This window comes from Hippopotamus amphibius, chromosome 16 (genome assembly GCF_030028045.1).
Source record: "Hippopotamus amphibius kiboko isolate mHipAmp2 chromosome 16, mHipAmp2.hap2, whole genome shotgun sequence".
NCBI lineage: Eukaryota > Metazoa > Chordata > Mammalia > Artiodactyla > Hippopotamidae > Hippopotamus > Hippopotamus amphibius.
Genome location: NC_080201.1, coordinates 58,464,854 through 58,486,347, shown reverse-complemented (window position 1 = coordinate 58,486,347; position 21,494 = coordinate 58,464,854). Strand labels below are relative to the sequence as shown.

Sequence of the window (21,494 nt, the reverse complement as noted above, 5' to 3'; positions counted from 1 at the left end):
AGGGGGGGCGCGCGCTCAGGAGGGGGCGTCCCGGGCGGCCCCGGGGTGGGTGCGGGCGCTGGGTGCTCGCTCTCTCGCCGCCGCCGCCGCCGCCTCCTCCTCCTCTGCGCTCACGGTGCAGCCATCTTTGCACAAGGCGGCTGGGGGAGGGGGGAGGGGAAGGGGGGGCGGGCGGCGGGGTGTCTGGCTGCGCTCCGCTTCCTCCCACAATCCCGTGCAAATGCAAAAAAAAAAGAGAGAGAGCGAGCAAGAGAGACAGAGGCAGACAGAGCGCGAGCAGGGCCTGGGGGTGTAGGGCGCAGCGTTTGTACAGAAAGCCAGCTCCGCCGTGCGCAGACGCGCCCGGGAACGCGGTTCAGTGTATTTTAAATTTCTTCTTTGCATTATTTCACTCCTTTCGGTCTTTTTTCCAAAGGGTTTTTATTTAGGGAAAGAGCTCAACTCCAGTCCCTCAGGTGCAGTGCGAACCTACCCCCAATGGAGCACGGTTGCAAATATGCCCCCCACCCTTTCCCTGGATTACAAAGTGCCCCCGTGCGCGCACGAGGGGCGCACGGAAACATGCGTGTGCACAGGCGGGGCCCTGCGTGTCCGTGGCCCGTGACACGGCGGGCGATTGGCCGTGTCACACCTGCTCACACGCGAGTCTGCGCACCAGGCTTGCGCGCCTGGGTCCGAATCTCCACGCGCGCCTACCCCGGGGGCGGGGCTGGCGGGTACCCCCACCATTAGGAGAGCGTGGGGGCCTGCGAGGGGCCGGGACGTGGGAACACGTTGCCCGGGAACTTGCGTGTATCCGTACGCGGCGGAAACACGTGTGCTAGGGTAGGCCTCGGGCCGGACGACCCCTACTCCCATCACCCCTCCAAGCTCAGCTCCGGAGTTTAAGAGGCCTGAGGGTTTCCGGAATCCGGTGTGAATCTGGGGCACGCTTCGGAGAACACCGGCTCCGAAGCAGCTCTTCAGCGCGGCCTCCTGAGACTGCAAGGGGAGGGGCACAGTGGGGAGTCAAAGGCTCGGCTGTTTTTGCCCCCTCAACCAAGACCACTCCGGCCCGCCCTGGGCTTCTCAGCCAATCCGGGACCCTCTGGGTACAAGACCCAGCCTCCTATAATACTCCGCACACACACAAGGCTGGGCCACGCCCCCGCTCTCCAAGCCTCGCCCCGGATAATAAGCTCAAAATTCCAAGTCCCGCCCCTGAGCCCACGCCCCTCCTCCGGCAGTGCCCTCCCTTCTTCGCCCCGCCCCCAGGCAGAAGCCCAGCCCCATACCTGGTGTAGGGGGGCGGAGGTGCGTCGTGCACCCCAGAGGCCTCCAGCGCCTGTTCGTAGGTGGGGAGGCCTGGCGGTGGGGGTGGAGGCAGGGGCGTCGGTGGGCTCAAAGAGCTCAGTGGGCTGAGGATCTCGGCCCTGGGGACAGAAGGTGCACTGTTAGCAGGGGAAACCTGCAGGACAGAGAGCCTTGGGAGAAGGAGGAAAGACTTTCGGGAAATAGGGACTCTGTGAGGGTGGTGGGGGAACAGAGGTGGAAGGGAGATGGACCAGGGAGAAAGAGGGTCATCTTCAACCTGACTCCACACACAGAAAAGCACCTCGAATGACAGGCAGATGCACAGGGACAGGTAGTCACAGAAATCAACAACTGCTGAGACAGACATTCACAGACACATGTGCTCCAAATACGGGCAGAGTCATGGTGAAAGGCAGGCAGACACAAGAAACAGACAGACACAACACATAAACTCAGTCACAAATTTCTCAGATCCAGTCTTATAATAAACTCTTCCTAGAAACCTCCAGACCCACTATACTTCAAGACTAATGCTCGAGCCCTCTCTTAGACCCTGCCACTGAGAAAGACACACCTAGACAACTCACACAGGCACACACAAACACAGCAACACTTTATCGCCACGGAAACTGACATCCCACAGACACCCACAGACCACAGGCTGCAGCCTCACCAGATACAATATCCACAGGATGATAATCACATATAAACCTGCTACTGCAAAGACAGCCAGGCAGCAAATGCTGATTGAGTTCCTACTTTTGTGCCAGGTACTGTGGATATAATCAGACAGATGCCACAACTAGACACAGAATCTCTCACCCCACATGACTGTCTCCTCAGATCTTTCAGCAGCACCCACCCACCCCCAATCTGGCCCATCTCCTTACGCTGACACTTCCTCCCTCCCCTGCTCCCCAGCTCCTCCTCCCCGAAGCCCCCTTACTCTTGAGGATGAGGCTGCTGGCCTCTGGCCTGACGGCAACGCTGATACCAAAAGGCTCCCAGGCCGGCCAGGACGATAAGCAGGATGCCCACTGTCAGTCCCACAGCCAGGCTCGCTACGTCCACTCGTGCACGTCCTATGCGGAGAAGGAGGGCATAGTCTCAGGGGCTGTCACCCTCCCCAACATCCAGATACCTTCCCCCGAGGGAAGACGACTGGCCAAGAAGGCAGAGCTGGGGCCACGTCCTAGCTGTGTGAACTCAGGCAAGTCACCTCACTCATTTCTGTGAGCCTCCATTTCCTGCTCTGTGAAATAGGAACAATAACCCCTCCCTGATGGGTTGCAAAAGTGCAATGAATTAAATGCAGAAAGGGCCTGGGAGAACTGCACCAGAAACTAGAAAACAGGGCAGCTGTCTCTCTAAGAGGACAGCGAACCCTCCTAAGATTGCAGTTGACATGCTTACTTAGGGTAGGGAGCTCAGATAGCCAACTCCCTGAACCCCCATACTGAGCACTGCCAGATTTAGCAAATGATAATGATGCCCAGTTAAATGTAAATTTTACATAAACAATGAATAATTTTTATTTTTTGGTCGCTCCGGAAGGCATGCAGGATCTTAGTTCCCTGCCCAGGGATCGAGCCCATGCCCCCTGCAGTGGAAGCGTGGAGTCCTAACCACTGGATCACCAGGAAGTTCTTTTATCTGGCAATCCTGTCCCCTCTGGAATGCAGTCCCTTTTACCAACCAGGCTATAGAGGGGCAAGGCCTCACCAGAAGGCTAGGAAAAATTTATCTATCTAGGGAGGAATTTAGGGACATCCCCTCAATAACACTGCTGGTGTTTAGAACTCATGTGGACCCTTGGCTAAAGGGAAATGCCTTTAGCAATCAACGCTTCATGTCTGAGGAAAAGCGGAATGGGGCACAGGGAGGACCCTGGCTTTGTGAGGCCTTGCTAGGTCTTGCTGCTGGGGGAACTTCCTTTAGCACTGGGTAGGGGGGACTTTCCTCAAATAGTAAACCTCAGGCTTTTAGCCCTCTTAGCAAAAAGCTTCACTAAGAAGGCAGGCTTTCCTGATTCGGACATGTTTCAGGTGGATCCGAGAAGCCACCCGGTCTTGATAGGCCTCTAGCAAAGCAGTTACCTCCCCTAGCAACCAATGTGAGAATTCCAGCCCAGACTTAGGGCCTGTTGCTAAGATGCATCAACCCTAGCAACCAGGCCACTAGGGGGTGAGATGCCTAGTGCCTGGAGGGGGGTCCTCCTGTGGGCAGGAGGCCTTGGGTCCTGAGCCGGGCAAGGTGTGGTTGCTAGGGAGAAGGCCTCCTTAGCAACCAGGCTGAAGCCGGGATGGGGTTGTGGGGGAGGGGAAGCCAACCAGGTAGTGAGTGCTGCTGGCTTCCTTAGTCTGGCCTGGCCAGCCTTTGTTGCTAAGGAGCAGCCCCCCCCTTAGCAACAAGGCTGCCGCCACGATGGGGCCTCAGAACTCAGAGGAGGGGTTGAGGCTGGGCTGATCAGGCAGGTGAGGACAGATAGGCTTCCAACAATTGGCCTGGCCCAGCCATGTTGCTAGGGAGCAACCCCCTAGCAACCAAGCTGCAGAAAGGGCTTGGGCTCTGGACTCCAAAGAGGGGCTCAGGTGGCCAGGACCTCCGAGCCTGAGGCCTCAGGGCTGTAACCTCTCCTTCCAACTGTCCCCCTTCCTGGGCACATGGGACCTCCCCTGAATAAGGTGTGGTGGGTTCCTCAGGCAAGGGTTCTAGTCTCAAAGGAGGAGATTTCTTTAACAAACCCCTCCAGGAGCTCAGGGGGCATGGAATTTGGAGGGGGCGAGTTTGTGGTGGGGGAGGTTGGTTCAGCCTCCACGGGTAGGAGATGCCTTAGTTGCACAGAACAAGAGGGCTGCCTGGACTCACCTCCTTTGCCATTGTAGATGTAGTTCTCCCAAAAGCGCTCCTTGAATGGGCAGGAGGAGAGAAGGCAGAGAGGGATTAATTGGGAGATTCTACACCCCAACCAGCCTGCCCTGATGATCTCTGAGGCACAAAGGCAGAGGGAATCGAGGGACAGGACCCCCCAGCTCCTGGAGAAGACAGAGAAACTCCAGGGACCCCAGGCCCTCACCGTCAGAGTATTGTCCTCAAAGTACTCCCGTGCCTCTTCCCAGGAACACTTCTCCTCTTGACACTCCCGTTCCAGGTTTCCTGGTGTGAACAGCTCCAGGTCCCAATGATTGGCTCGTGGAACCCGCCTTCGGCTGCCCAGGAAGCTCTCAGCCTCTGGGGAGTCCAGGAAGACTTCTGGACCCAAAAGACATAAGGGACAGAAAAATAGAGGGTCCCTAGGACTGGAGACATGAAGGAGCCTGAACTTAAGGGGATCGAGAGCTATGGGGTCCTGGGGGAGGAGGCAACTGGAGGCAGGGTTTTTCCTGGGCCAGCAGAAGGTGGATGTCGGTGTCTGGACTCCGGCTCTTCCCCCAAACACTCACCTTGGTTTTGCTCCCCACTGGGTGAGGTGTCCAGGCAGGTGGTCAGTCCCAGGTATAGCAGCAGCACAGAGGGGTGGCCCCTCATAGTTTGTGGACACTAGGAACCAGGTGTGGTTAGATGAGAAGTGCCTCAGCCCCTGGAGAATGAGGCCAGGTCTCTTCGCCCGGACTCTGTGGTCCATAAATTATAATAATAGCAGACAATTACGTGGCCTGTATTCTGGACCAGACGCTGTTCAAGGTCATTTACCTCTATCAACTCAGTTTCATTTTCACCACAGTGCTATTATTATCTGCATTTGATACAGGAGGAAACTGAGGCACAGAGAAGTAAAAGAACTTGCCCAAGTTCATACAGTTTGCAAGATTCAGAGGCAGGATTTCAGCAAAGGCAGTGGTCCTCCAGACACTAGAGCCAGGAGTTTTTTTTTCTGCTGTGTCTGCAAGCACCCCAGCATGGGTTCTTGCAGCAGGTACTCACAAAGATGTCCACTGATGGGGATTCCTTCTTCCTGGTAATTTCCATATATACCCACCTCTCTGTGCCCACTATCACAACCACCCACAGGATCAAAGATTACAGGAGAGGTAAAAGCAGAGGGCTATATCCTGGGTCCAGGAACTGGGGGAGGAGGCAGAGGTCCTGGACTCCTGGGTTTGGGGGCCCCAACTTCTGGGTCCGAGAAGAGCAGGGAGCCAGGTCGCCAGGGTCCCCAAGCCAAGCTCTGTCTCCAGGGACATTCACTTACCTGCCTAGACTTGGGGGCACTGTCCCCTCCTCCTTAATCGGGGCCTCCCGGCTGTGAAGGGGGACAGGGAGGAGGGGAGGGGAGAGGAAGGAGGGGGTACCTTGCTCACTATAGTCGGCACAATCCTGGTTTCTGGCCAGAGGGGCGGGGTTTGCGATTACCTGCCCTGGGCGGGACTCAGGTAAGTGACAAAGTATTTAAAGGGACCTTATGATTAAGGGTCTAAGGTCCAGAGCCCCATGGGGAGGCCAGGGTCTTCGACAGCGTGGGGCACATAGGAAGCTGGATAGGCGCCCCCTCCCCTCCTATCCAATTTCCCCCCCGAGTGCTCACCAGGCCCAACTAGGGAAATAAATACCTAGGTCTCCAGATATCTAGCTATCTAGCTGTGTAGAAACTGGCGGGAAACTTATGCCTTGTTCCCTGGGGGTAGATGGGTTTGCCGTCGTAAATTCCTGTTTCCTGAGGTGATCTGAAAGGCTTTGACTTTCGATTTCTCAACTGCTCCATTTGTAAAGTGGGGACAGAGGCGTTGTCCCTTCTCTATTGTCTCTTATTTTGTAGCAGAAAAGTGGATGATATACTTTGGTAAGCGGGTTTTCCAGTCTCTAGGCGAAGTGGTTTGTCCCTAAACTAGGCTTGGAAGACGCAAAGCCTAGTTACAAGCAGGAAATAGCCCGCCCAGGAAAAAGCCCAGTACATACTAAGCACGCCCCCTATTTACGCCCGTTTCATGGACCGGAACCTTCGAGTTGCCACTCACGTTTTCGGGGGAAGAAAGAGAAGAAGGCAGGACGTTCCAAGCCAGAAGAGATACCTCCGCAACTAGGGGCAGATCTACTTCCGGTCTCTTCCACCAGGCGGAAGTGAGCGGACCGGGGAGGGAAAACAGCCCTCCTTTCCGGTGCAGGGGAACTGTTGAAGTAGCCACCGACCAAGGGGGCGTCGTTTGTGAGGTGAGTTCCAGGCGGTGGTAGGGTAGCGTCAGTGCCGTCGTCTTCGCGTTGGCAAGAGCCATGGGGTCTTGAGGGAGACTGGGACAGGATTTTGAATTCTCGATTTCCTGGCAATCGTTAGTAGAGCGCTTAAGGCGCCCCAAGTTTGAAGCCGGACTGCAGGTCCCAGAAATCCCTGGATGTAGCCAAACCTGCATCCGGCAGTTCCACTGCAGAAGGATGGGCCGGGGATCCCAGGGGAAGGAGGAGACTGGGACTGAGAGTTGCGGAAGAAGCACCCCTTTCCTGGCCTCAGTTTCCCAGACTGTGATGGGGAGGGCGGAGGATTGTGCAGTCGCCCGCCGCCGCCTCCCTGCTCCTTTTTGACAGCCCCTTCCCTCTCGGAGTTGCTGTAGGGTTAACGTTGTCCTATGTGGAGCTTTAGGGTCAGGTAGTCGTGGAGTCACATCCTGATGGTGCTGTTGATTCGGTGTGAACTCGGGTCTTGATGGGTCCTTAAAGCAGTTTTACTCTAATATTTTATTATAAAAATGTTGCAACTTATGTAAAACTGAGAATCCCTATCGCCCAGAGTTACCAATTATTAATGTTTTTGCCTTACTGGCTGGGTTTTTTTTTTTTTTAATTAAATATATAGGGCAAATCCTATCCATCGTGACATTTCACCCCTAAATATCAATATATCAGTACTTCAGGATACATGTGTAAAAAGCAGGGGCATTTTCACAACATTGTGAGTTAACTATACTTCGTTTTTTTAAAAATTTAAAAACCAAAAAAATTTAAAAAAATTTTAAAAATCACATACGCACTCAAAAAAGCAGGGACATCTTCCATGACCGCAACACTATTACACTTACAAAAGCAACCCTAATACTAGAATATTAACTTATTACTTGGTCGATAATCAAATTCCGCTTCTCAAAAAATGCCTTTTAAAAGTTTCACTTGTTTGAATCAGAATCCATTCACATCAGTTACATCTCTTAAGTTGCTCTTGATTTCAGAAGTCTCCCCTCCACTCCACCCTGTTTTTTTCTTTTGTAAAAAATTTATTTATTTATTGGCTGCGTTGGGTCTTCGTTGCTGCATGTGGGCTTTCTCTAGTTGTGGGGAGCGGGGGGCTACTCTTCCATGCCGAGCCCGGGCTTCTCACTGCAGTGGCTTTTCTTGTTGTGGCGCACCGGCTCTAGGTGCTCAGGCTTCAGTAGTTGCGCTGCGTGGGCTCAGTAGTTGTCGCTCAGGGGCTTAGTTGCTCCAAGGCATGTGGGATCTTCCTCGACCAGTGCTCAAACCCGAGTCCCCTGCATTGGCAGGCGGATTCTTAACCACTGCGCCACCAGGGAAGCCCCTGTTTTTCCCTTGATGCAGTTGACTCATAGAAGAAACTGGGTCAGCTATTCTGTTAGCATCCCACCATCTGAACCTGTCTTTTTGCTTCTTTGAAATAGTAATGGACTTTCACCATTTATTCCTCCATCATCCACACCCCCGCTCGCTGCACGCCCCCCCCACCCCCGCCCCCAGCTGCCACACAGTCTCTCTATGGATTAACCTAATTTTTCTGTCTGATTTCTTTCACTTAGCATAATATTATCAAGGTTCATCCATTTTGTAGCATGTATCAGTACTTTTTTAAAATATATTTATTTATTTATTTATTTAGGCTGTGCTGAGTATTAGTTGCAGCATACGGGGGCTTCGTTGCTGCATGTAGGTTTTTTTTTTTCAGTTGTGGTATGTGAATTAGTTGGGGCGTGCGGGATCTAGTTCCCTGACTAGGGATCGAACCCAGGCCTGCTTGCATTGGGAGCGTGGAGTCTTAGTCACTGGACCATCAGAAAAGTCCATAATATGACTTTTTTTTAAAATAAATTTTAATTATTTTATTGGCTGTGTTGGGTCTTTGTTGCTGCACATGGGCTTTCTCTAGTTGCGGCGAGTGGGGGCTACTCTTCGTTTTGGTGTACAGGCTCCTCATTGTGGTGGCCTCTCTTGTTGTGGAGCACGGGCTCTAGGCACATGGGCTTCAGTAGTTGCAGCACATGGGCTTAATAGTTATGATGCACGGGCTTAGTTGCTCCATGGCATGTGGTATCTTCCTGGGTCAGGGATCAAACCTGTGTCCTCTGCATTGGCAGGCAGATTCCTAACCACTGTGCCACCAGGGAAGTCCCCATGATATGACTTTTTGATTGTCGTCGTCCTGTGGGTGTGAACTAGTATCTCACTGCTGTTTTGATTGCATTTCCTTCATGATTGATAATGTACATTTTTTTCATGTGCTTATTGGCCATTTATATATCCTCTTTGGAGAAATGTCTGTTTCAATCCTTTGCCCATTTTTAAATTGGGTTATTTGCCTTTTTATTATTGGGTTGTAAATTTCGTATGTATTCTAGATAAAATTCCTTTGTCAGACAGATGATTGGCAACCACCACCTGTTTTGGTACAGCCTGCAAACTAAGAGTGTGTTTAACATTTTTCAATAACTGGAAAAAACCATAAGCAACAAGGACCCACTGTATCGCACAGAGAACTATATTCAATATTTTGTAATAACGTATAAGGGAAAAGAATCTGAAAACGAATGTGTATATATATCTGAATCACTTTGCTGTACACCTGAAACTAACACAACATTGTAAATCCACTATACTTTTTTTTTTTTTTTTTCAGGTCTTAATATACTTTAATTTTTAAAAAATTGGAAAAAATCAAGAATATTTTGTGATATGTGATTCAGAAATCAGTGTCCATAAGTAAAGTTTTATTGGAACACAGCCATGCCCATTCAGTTACATAGTGTCCACGACTGCTTTGCCAAACAAAGGCAGAGTTGAGTAGCAGTGACAGGAGCCATGTGGCCCACAAAGGTGAAAATCTTTACTCTCTGGCCTTTTCTGGTGGGTCCCTGCTATAGCCTCTGGCTTCCTAGAATCAGGAAATTAAATTCAAAGGCTTGACTAAATTTAGCTTCAGGCATCTTGGCATGGCTGTTTCAGAGCTGCTAGTTTCACGCCTGGCTGTCCAATTTTTAGGGACAGTGAGATTGATCAGGGGCTTCAGGTGGTGTTTATGGACTTAATGTTTGTCCCCATTCCTCCCCCCCAAAATCTTATATCTCCAATATGACTGTTTGGAGATAGGACCTTCCCGGAAGTAATTAGGGTTAAATGAGGTCATAAGAGTGGGGTCCTAATCCGTGGGGTTCGTGTCCTTATAAGAGCAGGAGATGCCACAGAGCAAGCACTCTCTCCGCCCTGTGAGGACACAGCCAGAAGGAGGCCAGCCATCTACAAGCCAGGAGAGGCCTCGTGAAAGCCCAACCATGGTGGCACCCTGCTCTCGGACTTCTGGCCTCCAGAGAAAATAATTGTCTGTTGTGTAAGCCACCCAGTCTGTGGCATTTTGTTTTGGCAGCCCTAGCTGACTAATACAGGTAGGAACAGCACAACCCTGCCATTGTAAAGCTACATGTTCTCCTTTCTACTAGCGAGTATTAGCACCCTGTAGATGTCCAGTTGCCATCCGGTGCCATCAGAATCAACTGTGTCATCAGGGGTTGCAAAAGGGTGGCTTTCCAATTTTTTCATTCCTCCCACAGTTTTTAATTTAATTTATTTATTTTGGCTGCCTTGGGTCTTTGTTTCTGTGCACTGACTTTCTCTAGTTTTGGGGAGCAGGGGCTACTCTTCATTGTGGTGAGAGGGCTTCTCATTGCGGTGGCTTTTCTTGTTGGGAGCATGGGCTCTAGGTGCGTCGGCTTCAGTAGTTGTGGCACATGGGCTCCATAGTTGTGACTCACAGGCTTTAGAGCACAGGCTCAGTAGTTGAGGCTTGGTTGCTCCACAGCATGTGGGATCTTCCCGGACCAGGGATCGAACCCTTGTCCCCTGCATTGGCAGACGGATTCTTAACCACTGTGCCACCAGGGAAGTCCCCTCCCACATTGTTTTTTATCCAAGCTGTTTTTCATCCTGAGCCACGTCCAAGGAGCAGTAGAAGGGTGTGACTTGATCTAAGCTCCCTTTTGAAAAGCTCACAAGGGCTCCTCTGTCAAGAAATAGGCTGTGGAGGACACCAGTTAATCCCTCCAGGCCTCTGTCTTCTCACCTCTAAAATGGGGAGAACCTACCTCAGGAGGTTATCCTGAGGACCGAATGCATTCAGACGTGTAAGCACGGGTAAGCGCTTTGCCTGGTGCTTAAGTGTTGGGAGGGTGTGGTGGTCATTTCTATTCTTGTAGTGCTTTTTTTTTTTTTTTAAATATTTATTTATTGGCTATGTTGGGTCTTCTTTACTGCACACGGGCTTTCTCTAGTTGCGGCGAGTGGGGGCTCATTGCAGTGCTCAGGGTCCTCACTGCTGTGGCTTCTCTTGTGGTGGAACACAGGCTCTAGGTGTGTGGGCTTCAATAGCTGCGGCTCACAGGCTCTAAAGCTCAGGCTCAGTAGTTGTGGCACACAGGCTTAGCTGCTCTGCGGCATGTGGGATCTTCCTGGGGCAGGGCTCAAACCCAGGTCCCCTGCATTAGCAGGCAGATTCTCAACCACTGCGCTACCTAGGAAGCCCTCTTGTAGTGCTTTTGTGATGAATGTAGTGGTTGGATGGCTGATTTGTTCATTGATTACACACCTCCCCCGGCCCTAGGGTTAGAAGTGGTTAACCAATCCTATCATGACGTCTCTGTGCCCCCCAGGTGCCAAGCAGTGCCAGGACCCAGCCTGGAGTCCAACCCAGGCCCCGCCTCTAGGGACTCCGAGTCTGGAGGGGGAGATTCTGAGGGGTGGTGGCTATAATGGAGGTAAATCAAGGCATTGTCAGTGCATCAGGGATGCCTAACTCAGGCTTCCCAGAGGAGGCTACTCCTGATGGAGCCTGGCAAGAGGAAGGGGATGGGATTTCCAGGGGGAGGGTCCAGGCATACAGGAGCTGCCCCATTCCATGCTGAGAGGCAGCCCTGTGGCACCAGGTGCGGTCAAGGCCACAGACTCAGATGCCTGGGTCAAACCCTGGCTGCATGACCTTGGGCACCTTCTCCCTGCCTCTGTTTCCTTGTTTGTAGCAACCATTTGGGTTGTGGGATTCGGTGGAGTTAATTTGTATAAAATGCTTAGAACAGGGCCAGGTTCACCAAACCTCTTTTTATTTAATACCAGTCATTATTAATAGAAAATCTCAGACGCTTGCTTTTGCTCTTAGAGATCTCCCTCTTCCCTGCTTCCAACACATCCTATTTCTGTCTGTGATTTCCTTGAGTGCAATTGGCCCTTTGGGTTCAAGACAGGCCTCCGCCGCGCTCCCCCCCCCCCCCCCCCCCCCCCGCCCCGCACGGCCTGCGGCATCCACGTGACCCACGCTATTCTAGGGAGGGGGCTTGTATCGTCCTTTAGGTCTCAGAGGGATATCCGACCCTGAGAGATTCAGAGTTCAAACAAATCAACTGCGGAAAAGGACAGTTGGGAGATAATAAGGGAGATTTGAATACCAGCTAGATAGTAGAAGATGTTAAGGAATTATTAATGCATTAATGGTATTGTGGTCATGTTTTTTAAACACAGTAGCCACCAGTCCCCAGAGGCTGTGGAGCACTTTGATATGTGGCTAGGCCCCCGAGGGACTGTATTTTTTAATCATTTCATTTTAATTAAATTCAAGCACCGATACTGGATTCAGTTCCTGGAAAACTTTTATGATGTTTGGCAGAGCCGGGGCGTGTGAATGTACATTTGCTCCTGTAAATGTTATGAAACCTAAATATAGGACAAGTTTCTCCCAAGAAACTTTTGTGTTTGAATTGAGATGTGTTGAAAGAGTGGACTAGACTCTGGATTTTGAAGATTTTGTAGGAAAACAGGAATGGGTTGGCCTTTATTCTCAGATGGTGACCTCCCTGGGAGGACTGCCAGCTGTCACATGGTTAAGGGGGTGGCTCCAGAGCCCTGCTGCCTGGGTTCGAGTCTGGCTCTGTTGCTACTTCCCAGCTGGGGGGCTCCGTGGGCCGGTTTTCTCCTCTGTAAAATGGGAAGGAGGATATATAATAGTTGATGTTACTTTGGATGTGTCCTCTCTGAAATGCTAGTGACAGCAGATGGTAGCAGTTCTGTTTTCTATTTCCAGATTTTCCTTACTGAGGAGACAATAAACCCGACCCCTGGTCAACCTTGGTCAGCGGGTCTCAAACTTCTTGGTTTCAGGATCTTAAAAATCATCAAGGACTTCAAAAAGCTTTTGTTTGTGGGAGTTCTGTCTATCAAGATTTGCTATATTGGGGAATTCCCTGGCGGTCCAGTGGTTAGGACTCGACACTTTCAGTGCTGAGGGCCGGGTTCGATCCCAGGTCGGGGAACTAAGATCCTCCAAGCTGTGCAGTGCAGCCCAGCCAAAAACAAAAAAAAGAAAGAAAGAAAGAAAAAAAGATTTGCTATATCAGAAATGAAAACAGACATGAAAATGTCTACTGAGATATTCACATAACACAAAACTCACCCATTTAAAGTATACAGTTCAGTGGTTTTTTGTATGATCATAATTTTTGCAACCAGCACCACTTTCTGATTTCAGGACATTTTCATCACTGCAGAAGGAAACCCCATACCCCTTAGCAGCCACCACCCCCTCGGTCCCCCAGTCCCCCTTCTCCCCAGCCTGTGGCAACCATCAATCTGCTTTCTGTCTATGGATCTGCCTATTCTGGACCTTTCATATAAATGGAATCAACAACATGTGGCCTTTTGTACCCAGCTCCTCTCACTCCACATAATATGACAGACATTTTTAAAACCCAAGGATGCACAAGTCACACAGCGTCTGGAAAACTCCATTGGACACTCAAGAGAGAAGGAGAGGAACAGAGGCAAACACATTTTATCTATTTATTTTTAGAGTGCTCTTTTTTTTTAAATTAATTTATTTGGCTGTGCTGGGTCTTCGTCGCGGCACGTGGGATTTTTAGTTACAGCATGTGGGATCTAATTCCCTGACCAAGGATGGAACCTGGGCCCCCTGCATTGGGAGCACAGAATCTTAGCCACTGGACCACCAGACGAGTCCCAAACACGTTTTAGTATTACAGAAGTAGTTTTGTGGACTCCTTGAAAGTATCTTAGAGACCCCAGGGGTCCCTGGACCTTCCTTTGAGAACCACTACCTTAGGCAGACGGCTTCACTTCTGTGCCTCAGTTTGCCCCTCTCCAGAGTGGAGATGAGGATGGGAAGGACCTCAGAGGGTGGCTGAGGTTAGACAATTGAGAGATGGCCCCAGGGGTCAAGTGTCAAGCAGTGTCCCATGTGATTATTTCCATGACCGCCTGGCGAAGTAAAGAAATGTTCCATCTATAGCGGTTCCTCTCTCTCTCAGAGGGAAAATGTCCCGGTCCACAAAGCCAAAGAGCTTGGCCACAAGACAAGCAGCCCTGCGCCAAATACCGCAGAGGGTCAAAGCAGTTGACAGCTAAGAATAGAGTGGGGAATTTGTCCCTGAGGAGGTGAACTCGACCTTCATGAGTGGCAGTGGGGAGGGGGCTGGGGCGGAAGCCCAGGGCCAGGGCGGGGGACGGGGTAGCAGGTGAACCAGGGAGGCAGCAGGTGCTGGACACTTGCTCCAAAGCTTGGGGGCGAGGGGAAGCTGGAGGAGGGGCGGTGGGTGGAGTTGGGGTGTTTCACCAAGATCAGCCTCTGCAAGCAGTACAGTGGCCGTGGCTGGGGTGATAGAAAAGTTCCACATCTCGATTGGGTCGATTGGGGCAGTTAGTTACAAGGGTGTATGCCTTTGTCAAAACGCATCAAACTGCATTCTTAAGGTCTGTGCATGACGCCAGTAGGGGGAGTGCGAGATCTGTAGCTCAAGGAGAGGTTTGTGTTTGAGTTTTGAAAGCTAAAGGCAAGTTTCAGAAAGCATCCCGAACGAACAAGGAAATAAAGATGAAGTTGGTTTTTTTACAGTTGGGGAGCTCCTGGTTGTGCCCTCCTCCCCCACCTTCTGGATCCTCCTTGCAGCCAGAGAGGTGGAGAGAATACTTCCTGAACATTCTATATGCCAGACTCTGAGTATGACCTCATTTAGTCCACACATCAATCCAGCCATGTCAGCTAGATCCCATGGTTCTCCCCGCTTCTTACCAAAGGACTCAGAGAGGAAATTAACAGTCCAGAGTCACAGCAAGTAGGGGCCAACCTTGGGCTCAGGCCCAGGCAGGTCTTATTCTTTTGGTCCATATAACCCCCTCCTTGTTTCATTCATTTATTCTCATTTATCCCCTAGTCAGTGCCTTCTGTACCTCGGCAATCATTCTTATATACAGCATCCTTTTGTTTGCAGGTGTTTAAAATATATCATTTTGTGCATGTGTGGACTGTTTTATTTCTTACTTTTTTCATCCAGCATTGTGTTTTTAAGATCCACCCACACGAATTCCCTGGTGGCCCGGTGGTTAGGGCTTGGCGCTTTCACTGACGAGGGTGCAGGTTCAGTCCCTGGCTGGGGAGCTAAGATTCAAAAAAAAAAAAAAAAAAAAATCCACCCACAATGCACTGTATACACCTTGTCAGTTGCATCTCACTGCTGGGTGGTCTCCATGATGGGCAGTCACTATCCATTCCGCCAGGGCAGGATATTCAGTTGCCTTCGACTCCCCCCCAGTATAAATGCCACCACTGTGAACATCCTCGCATATGCTGCCTAGTGCGTGTCGCCTTTGGGGCACATACATACACGTGCAGAATGGCCTGCACTCTCTTTGCTGAAGTACCAGCAGCCCGTGTTCCCCCAGTATCACCTGAGGGGGTTCCTGTCACCAACCCACACCCTGGTCTTATCCAACCCTCAAAAGTTTCACCCTGGTGATAGGTGTAAAATGATGTCTCACTGTGGTTTTTCTGTGAGGAGGGTTTAAGGCATTTCTCCATTCACCTGTTCATCTCAGCTGCTTCTGTAAATCACCTCTTCATATCCTTTGCTTATTTTCCTAGTGGGGTAGCTGGGTTTTTCTTGTTGATTTGCCAGAGCTCCCACACACAGTCAGTTCTGCTCTAACACTTGTTTTGAAAACTTGGGATTTATTCCAGCCGCATTGATACATTGGGGAACAATGTAAGCATAGGGCAGACTGCACCTAAGTGAACCCAGGCTGCACTGCAATGAGCTTGTAGTATACACGAAGCCCAGGCTCACGAGTCCAGAACATCTGCCGGGCACTTTAGTTCCCCAGGCATGTTATGAGCCCCACCCATTATACCTGGTGCTAGAACTTTCCATCAGATTCCACATAACCCTCCTTCCACCACCTCACAGTAACTCACAACGTGTACCCCTTCCGACACCACTTCCAGAAGCAAACTTCAGGTCTTTCTCAGGGTCAAGTGCCTTTTTGTTTATTTTTCTTAGGGTATGGGCATTTCTTAACCATTTAACATGTGCAAAACTGTCCCACTCCTGCCCCACTCTCAGCTTTCCCACCAGATCAGATCGGGGGCCAGAAAGGTCCGATCCTCCCTGCGTGGGCTCCCTCCAGTCACCACAGCCCTGCAACTGCCCCTTCCTTCTCCCTGAGATGACGCGGCACGGCAAGAACTGCACGGCGGGGGCCGTCTACACCTACCATGAGAAGAAGAAGGACACAGGTACTGGGTTTGGGAGGGGGGCACATGGATCCCGAAGTCCCTGTGTGACTTTGCCCCTCTGGTTGTGCTTTCTCGGCGTGTCTTTCCCCCGACTGTGTAACAGCCACGTGACTGATGGTCATGGCCAGAAACCTAACAGCCCACGTGAGCCAGCAACCTTCTCCCCGCCTTGTGGTGGGCACTGCATTAAGTGCCTTCCAAGCTTGAACTCATCTAAGCTGACCAAACACCCACTGAGGAAGGAATCACTGTTGTCAGGCCATATTCCAGAGGGGGAAGCTGAGGCCCAGAGAGGTCCACACGCTTGAGCTTGGTCACAGAGCCAGAAGGCGTTTTGGGAGTCAGCCACAAGCCTCTCCCCCGAGCTGCCTCAGGGCCAGGGCCTGTCTATCACTTACCCTCTGGGGATGAACACCTTCCTGTGGGTTGTGCAGCCCCACCCCCAACACACAGACCCACAGCCTGTTCTCTGAGTTCCCCCACCTCAGAGTCCTCTCTGTGCCCTTCTCTCCGGATTTGGAGAAGGGTGCGTCTCCTGTCTCTCCATCCCTCTGCCTGTCTCTGTCCCCAGCGGCCTCAGGCTACGGCACCCAGAACATTCGACTGAGCCGGGATGCTGTCAAGGACTTTGACTGCTGCTGCCTCTCTCTGCAACCCTGCCATGACCCCGTGGTCACGTAAGCGGGTGGGCGGGTCAGGGTGGCGAGAGCAAGGGAACCACCTGGAGAGGGCTACACAGCCAGGGCGCTCTGGGCAAGCTACCTACCCTCCTGGAGCCTCAGTGTTCTCCTCTGAGTCATGGATGTGATCATAGTACACTTCATAAGGTGTGCAAAAGAATACATTCATAATAGAGGGTAGGGCTCCTGGAACGTTGCCAGCCCATAATAACAGCTCACGTGTGGGTGCTTACTGTCACCTGCCTCTTAGGGTCTGGCAAAGGCTTCAGCGAGATAATGGGTAGAAGGTACTTAGTTCACTGACGAAATACGTGCTCAATTAACTGGTCCATTTTATAAAGATCACGATGCGAGCAGACTGTGGTTCAGGGTCCCTGAGGTCACCAGGAGGTTTGGCGATTCACTACAGGAACACACAGAACTCAGCAAAGCTGTTATCCTCAAGTGACAGTTTATGACAGTGAAAGGCTACAGATTAAAATCAGCAATGGGGAGGTTTCCCAGGTGATCCAGTGGTTAAGACTCCACACTTTCAGTGCAGGGGATGTGAGTTTGATTCCCTGGTCAGGAAACTAAGATTCCACATGCTGCGCGGTGTGGCCAAAAAACTTTTTAAATAAATAAAATCAGCAGCGGGAAAAGGCACGTGGGGCAGAGTCCTGGAGAGACCAGGAGCTTCCCATTGTCTCTCTCAGTGGAGTCGTAGGAAAGCACTTAGTTCCCAAAGCAGCAGAGTACTACCCACCTGGAATTTCACTCCAGCCTTGGTGTCCAGGGTTTTTATTGGAGGTTGGTCACCTAGGCCTGGCTGACCTTGGTCTAAAGCCCCTCCAGAGGTCCAGCTCACGCTACATGATCGCAGCCTCCCAGGCAAACAAAGACACTCTCAACAGGCAGGACATTCCAAGGGCTTAGAGGTTCCCAGGAGGCAGTCAGGGTCAGTCCTCTGGTTGGAATGTGCAGGGTTTGGACAACCCAGGCCCACGACATGTCAGAGCACGTCGCAAGGCTGGGAGGGTTAAAACAGTGCCATCACCGCGAGAGAGCCAAGCCGAGCCCTGGGTCCGCCGCTGCCTGGAAGATGCTTAGTGGGTGCCCAGAGCAGGGAGCTGATGTTTGGCGGGTGACTATGAACCCCGGGCTGTGTGGCCTGGGCCAGGTCTCTGTTTTCTCATCCTCTCCTCTCTTTGCAGCCCCGATGGCTACCTATATGAACGGGAGGCAATCCTAGAGTACATCTTGCACCAGAAGAAGGAGATCGCCCGGCAGAGGAAGGTGGTGGGGCTGGGAGAAGGGGGTGTAGGCCTGGGTAGGCGGTTTTGATGTTGGGCCTCTCATCTGAGTTCCTCCCCACTGAGGCCTTTGCCCGTGCTGTTTCCTCTGCTGGGTGCACCGTCCCCTCCCACTTCTGGTTAAATCCTTCTCGTTCTCCAGATTTCAGCCCAGGTGTGGCCTCCTCTGGCCTCTTGCTAGTCCAGGGCCCTGAGGGCCTGCCCCTGTCACCTCTTCTTTGGCACTTGTCACAGCCTCTACCAAACAGAGCCTCTGCCAGGAGCGTCCCCTGTGTGGCTCCGTTTACCCACCTTTAAATTCAAAGAACCACCCCCGCCCCCATCTAGGGTGCCCCAAACTCACAGGGCACAGGACGATGCCCAACGCACTTCTCACTGGCTCCCCGCAGGCCTATGAGAAGCAGCGGGGCGCCCGGCGGGAGGAGCAGAAGGAGCTGCAGCGCGCGGCTGCGCAGGACCAGGTGCGGGGCTTCCTGGAGAAGGAGGCGGCCATCGTGAGCCGGCCCCTCAACCCCTTCACGCCCAAGGCCGCGTCGGGAAATGGCCCAGGTGGGAGAGAAGGGGACTGGCAAGTGGGCGGGGCTCCCACGGGGCCGGGTGCCTCCCTTGGTGTGGCATCCGAACCCCTCTCCCCCCGTAGATGATGCCCAGCCTGGGTCCAGTGCGGGCTCCGCAGGCAAGGACAGGGACAAAGCACTGCCCAGCTTCTGGATCCCATCGCTGACCCCCGAGGCCAAGGCCGCCAAGCTGGAGAAGCCGGTGAGCCCCCTACCCCAGCAAGCACCCGTGCGCCCACTTTGCCAGAGAGAGCCAAGGTCCTAAGTGTCCCCTCCCCGCCCTCACATGGACCCCGCCATCCACCCGCCACCTGGCTCTAGCTCCGCCTGCTGACTCTGCCCCCCTCCTGCTCCCCAGTCACGCCTCGTGACCTGCCCCATGTCTGGGAAGCCGCTGCGCATGTCCGACCTGACGCCCGTGCGCTTCACGCCGCTCGACAGCTCCGTGGACCGCGTGGGGCTCATCACACGCAGCGAGCGCTACGTGTGCGCCGTGACCCGCGACAGCCTGAGCAACGCCACTCCCTGCGCCGTGCTGCGGCCCTCGTGAGTCCCCTGGGGGACAGCCTGGGGACCTACGGGACCTACGGGACCACCGGGCGGGCTTGGGGTGTGGCTGTCTCTCTGTGGCGGGGCCCCTGATCGTCGTACCCCACCCTCACCCTCCCTGCAGTGGGGCCGTGGTCACCCTGGAGTGCGTGGAGAAGCTGATTCGCAAGGACATGGTGGACCCCGTGACCGGAGAGAAGCTCACGGACCGCGACATCATCGTGCTGCAGCGGGTGAGTGGCGCCCCTCCTCCTAGTCCCCAGCCTCCCAGTAACTCTGCCCGCCTCCCAGAGGCCCCACCCCCTTATCGAGGCCCCGCCCCACCAAGCCAGGGGGCGGGGCCCAACCTCACCTCGTGGGCTGCGGAACCCCCATCGCACCCAGGCACCCCTGGCCTGCGCTGCCTCCACCACCGCCTCTCCTCCTCCTCCTCCTCCTCCTCCTCCTCCTCCTCCTCTAGGGCGGCACGGGCTTCGCGGGCTCTGGAGTGAAGCTGCAGGCCGAGAAGTCCCGGCCGGTGATGCAGGCCTGAGCGCCGGGAAACCAAATAAACGAGCTTGGATGCGACTGGCCCTGTGGCACCTTCATTCACCACGCTGGAGCCCGGGGACAGCGTGAGCTCCGGAACAACTGAACTTTGAAAGCGTGGGCTAAAAATATTTGATGTGGTCTCACGTTAAGAGTAAAATCTGAATCGAATGCAAGGTTGAGTGGCCAGAAGTCGGAGTCTGAGCCACGACCACAGGAGGGTGCCACTTTTTCGGGCTAAATAGAAATCCCTGCACTTTCTTTTGAGTTAGCCAAATTTGAAACCCCGGAGGTGTCCCCGAAGGCATCTCCCAGATTGAAGCGTGATAAGACACCCAAAGGAAATGAAGTGGTATGTGTGACAGAGAAAGCGAGCAGCCGGCACCCAGTCTATTGAAGGCAGTCAGGAACACCCCCTCCCCCAGCACCTGAAGGCTGGAGGATGAAGAGGAAGAGGAAACCGCAAGTGCAAAGGCCCAGAGGTAGCAAAGTACTTGGTGGGTGTGAAGAAAGGGAGGAGGTCAGAGCAACCCAGGCCTGGTGAACCTGCCCAGAGCTCAGACTTGCCTAGGAGGGCAGGGGTGGCCTTTAAAGCTATGTTTTTAATAGCCGTTGACTCACAAAAGCAGAGCATACAGTCAGGCAAAGGTTGCAAAAATAAGGATTTAAAGTCCTGCCTCCCTGAGCGATACCCAGGTCCTGTACTTCCAGGTCTTTCTCACACGAGTTTTTTTCAACAAAAGTGAGATTTCCATGCACATACTGTTCTGTTCATTGAACAGTCTCTACCTTTTTATTTTGGTAAAAGGTCTTCTCATGTGATGCCCAGATGAGATTCAAAGTGTCCTTGAGTGCTGGGCAAGCTCCTGTCTGGTGCAGGACCAGTTGGTGCATCTGGCTGCAGGGAAAGGTGTTAGCAGGAGGGTAGATCATCCTAGCACCCTGGGAAGCCCCGGAAACCCAGCATTTCCTCCCTCAGACACTTCTAGAACTTTTCCTTGGTCCCTAAGAGCCCGTATGCCCTACCCTTGGGCTCCCAGTCCCACAGTCTTGGGAGAAGGATGCTTGTACCCATTTCACAGAACAACCCACTGAGGCTGAGAAGACAACTTGCCCAAAGTCACACTGCTCAAGGCCATAGCTGGACCCAGGTTCACCCAGAGGTCAGCCACCTCCGGATACCTGCCCCCCCCATTCAGTCCTGCCCTCCCCCCCCCACCGTCCTTTGTACCCTTCCTCCCCTAGGCTTCACATACTGCCACCCACAGAACTTTCCACCTTAGCAAGCTCCCACTCGATTATTTTATACCCAGAATGATAGAGATCTTCCCTCCTTCCCTAAACACCCCCAATCCCCATCCTCTTTCCCAAGAGCCCTCAACCACCCTGAGTCTTTTCTCAGTACCCCCCACCCACCCAAGGATCCTGTTAATGTGTGGTACAGACCACCTGCTACCCCAAATACAGACTTAAAGGTGCAAGATTGGAAATCCTGGATTTCCACAAGGAGCCTAGATCTCACTCTTTCATTCACAGACCCTTTGAGACGCTCTGCAGGGAGGGGTGGGGTGCACGTCAAGGTTCTTGCTCTAACAGATAGGTTTCCTTTAAGATTTCAAAGGTAACAAGGAGAGGAAGCAAGAATCAGACCACAGCCCAAGCTGTGGCAGGAGAAGGGAGGGACAGGAGAAGGGAGGGACGGGAAGTGGAGACAGTTTGTCTTCTCTCAGCAGAGGTTCCTTAGACTGGTCTAAAGTTCAGAACAAGAAATGGGCGTGGTGGGGCTTATCTTGGGTGGGGTCTGCCTGCTGGTGGCTCCAGC

The 21,494-nt window shown here is 52.6% G+C and overlaps 2 protein-coding genes across 16 annotated transcripts; one reads left to right on the top strand and one right to left on the bottom strand.

Moving 5' to 3' along the window:
• Window positions 1–510: 510 nt before the first annotated feature.
• On the bottom strand, window positions 511–6,326 carry PRRG2 (proline rich and Gla domain 2). Of its 14 annotated transcripts, none has more exons than XM_057713356.1 (9): window positions 6,249–6,265; window positions 5,486–5,536; window positions 4,737–4,833; window positions 4,370–4,545; window positions 4,162–4,201; window positions 2,240–2,375; window positions 1,967–2,066; window positions 1,275–1,412; window positions 511–981 (listed from the first exon to the last, which is right to left on the bottom strand). In XM_057713356.1, the coding sequence occupies exons 3-9, from the start codon at window positions 4,819–4,821 to the stop codon at window positions 520–522; spliced, it is 1,137 nt and encodes a 378-aa protein (XP_057569339.1). In that variant the 5' UTR covers window positions 4,822–4,833; window positions 5,486–5,536; window positions 6,249–6,265; the 3' UTR covers window positions 511–519. The 14 variants fall into 14 exon arrangements, with proteins under 14 accessions (XP_057569339.1, XP_057569330.1, XP_057569338.1 ...); XM_057713347.1 differs by having other exon boundaries at window positions 4,737–4,907; window positions 6,249–6,264; XM_057713355.1 differs by lacking the exon at window positions 6,249–6,265 and adding an exon at window positions 5,844–5,860.
• Window positions 6,317–19,709, top strand: NOSIP (nitric oxide synthase interacting protein). Of its 2 annotated transcripts, none has more exons than XM_057713359.1 (9): window positions 6,317–6,441; window positions 15,894–16,066; window positions 16,638–16,743; window positions 17,940–18,021; window positions 18,428–18,587; window positions 18,679–18,797; window positions 18,954–19,141; window positions 19,269–19,377; window positions 19,605–19,709. In XM_057713359.1, exons 2-9 carry the CDS (start codon window positions 15,997–15,999, stop codon window positions 19,674–19,676), a joined length of 906 nt encoding a protein of 301 aa, XP_057569342.1. In that variant the 5' UTR covers window positions 6,317–6,441; window positions 15,894–15,996; the 3' UTR covers window positions 19,677–19,709. The 2 variants fall into 2 exon arrangements, with proteins under 2 accessions (XP_057569342.1, XP_057569343.1); XM_057713360.1 differs by lacking the exon at window positions 6,317–6,441 and adding an exon at window positions 14,523–14,990.
• The last annotated feature ends 1,785 nt before the right edge of the window (window positions 19,710–21,494 follow it).

Bases quoted from the DNA above. Each gene is read 5' to 3' on its own strand.
- PRRG2 (XM_057713357.1), bottom strand. From the start codon at position 4,821: ATGAGGGGCCACCCCTCTGTGCTGCTGCTATACCTGGGACTGACCACC. The intron at 2,067-2,239 runs GTAAGGGGGCTT...TTATATCCACAG, and splicing joins CAGCAGCCTCATCCTCAAGA to TACCTGGCACAAAAGTAGGA. The intron at 982-1,274 runs GTATGGGGCTGG...CTCCCCTTGCAG, and splicing joins CCTCCGCCCCCCTACACCAG to TCTCAGGAGGCCGCGCTGAA.
- NOSIP (XM_057713360.1), top strand. From the start codon at position 14,791: ATGTGTGGACTGTTTTATTTCTTACTTTTTTCATCCAGCATTGTGTTT. The intron at 18,798-18,953 runs GTGAGCCCCCTA...CCTGCTCCCCAG, and splicing joins CCGCCAAGCTGGAGAAGCCG to TCACGCCTCGTGACCTGCCC. The intron at 19,142-19,268 runs GTGAGTCCCCTG...CCCTCCCTGCAG, and splicing joins TGCGCCGTGCTGCGGCCCTC to TGGGGCCGTGGTCACCCTGG.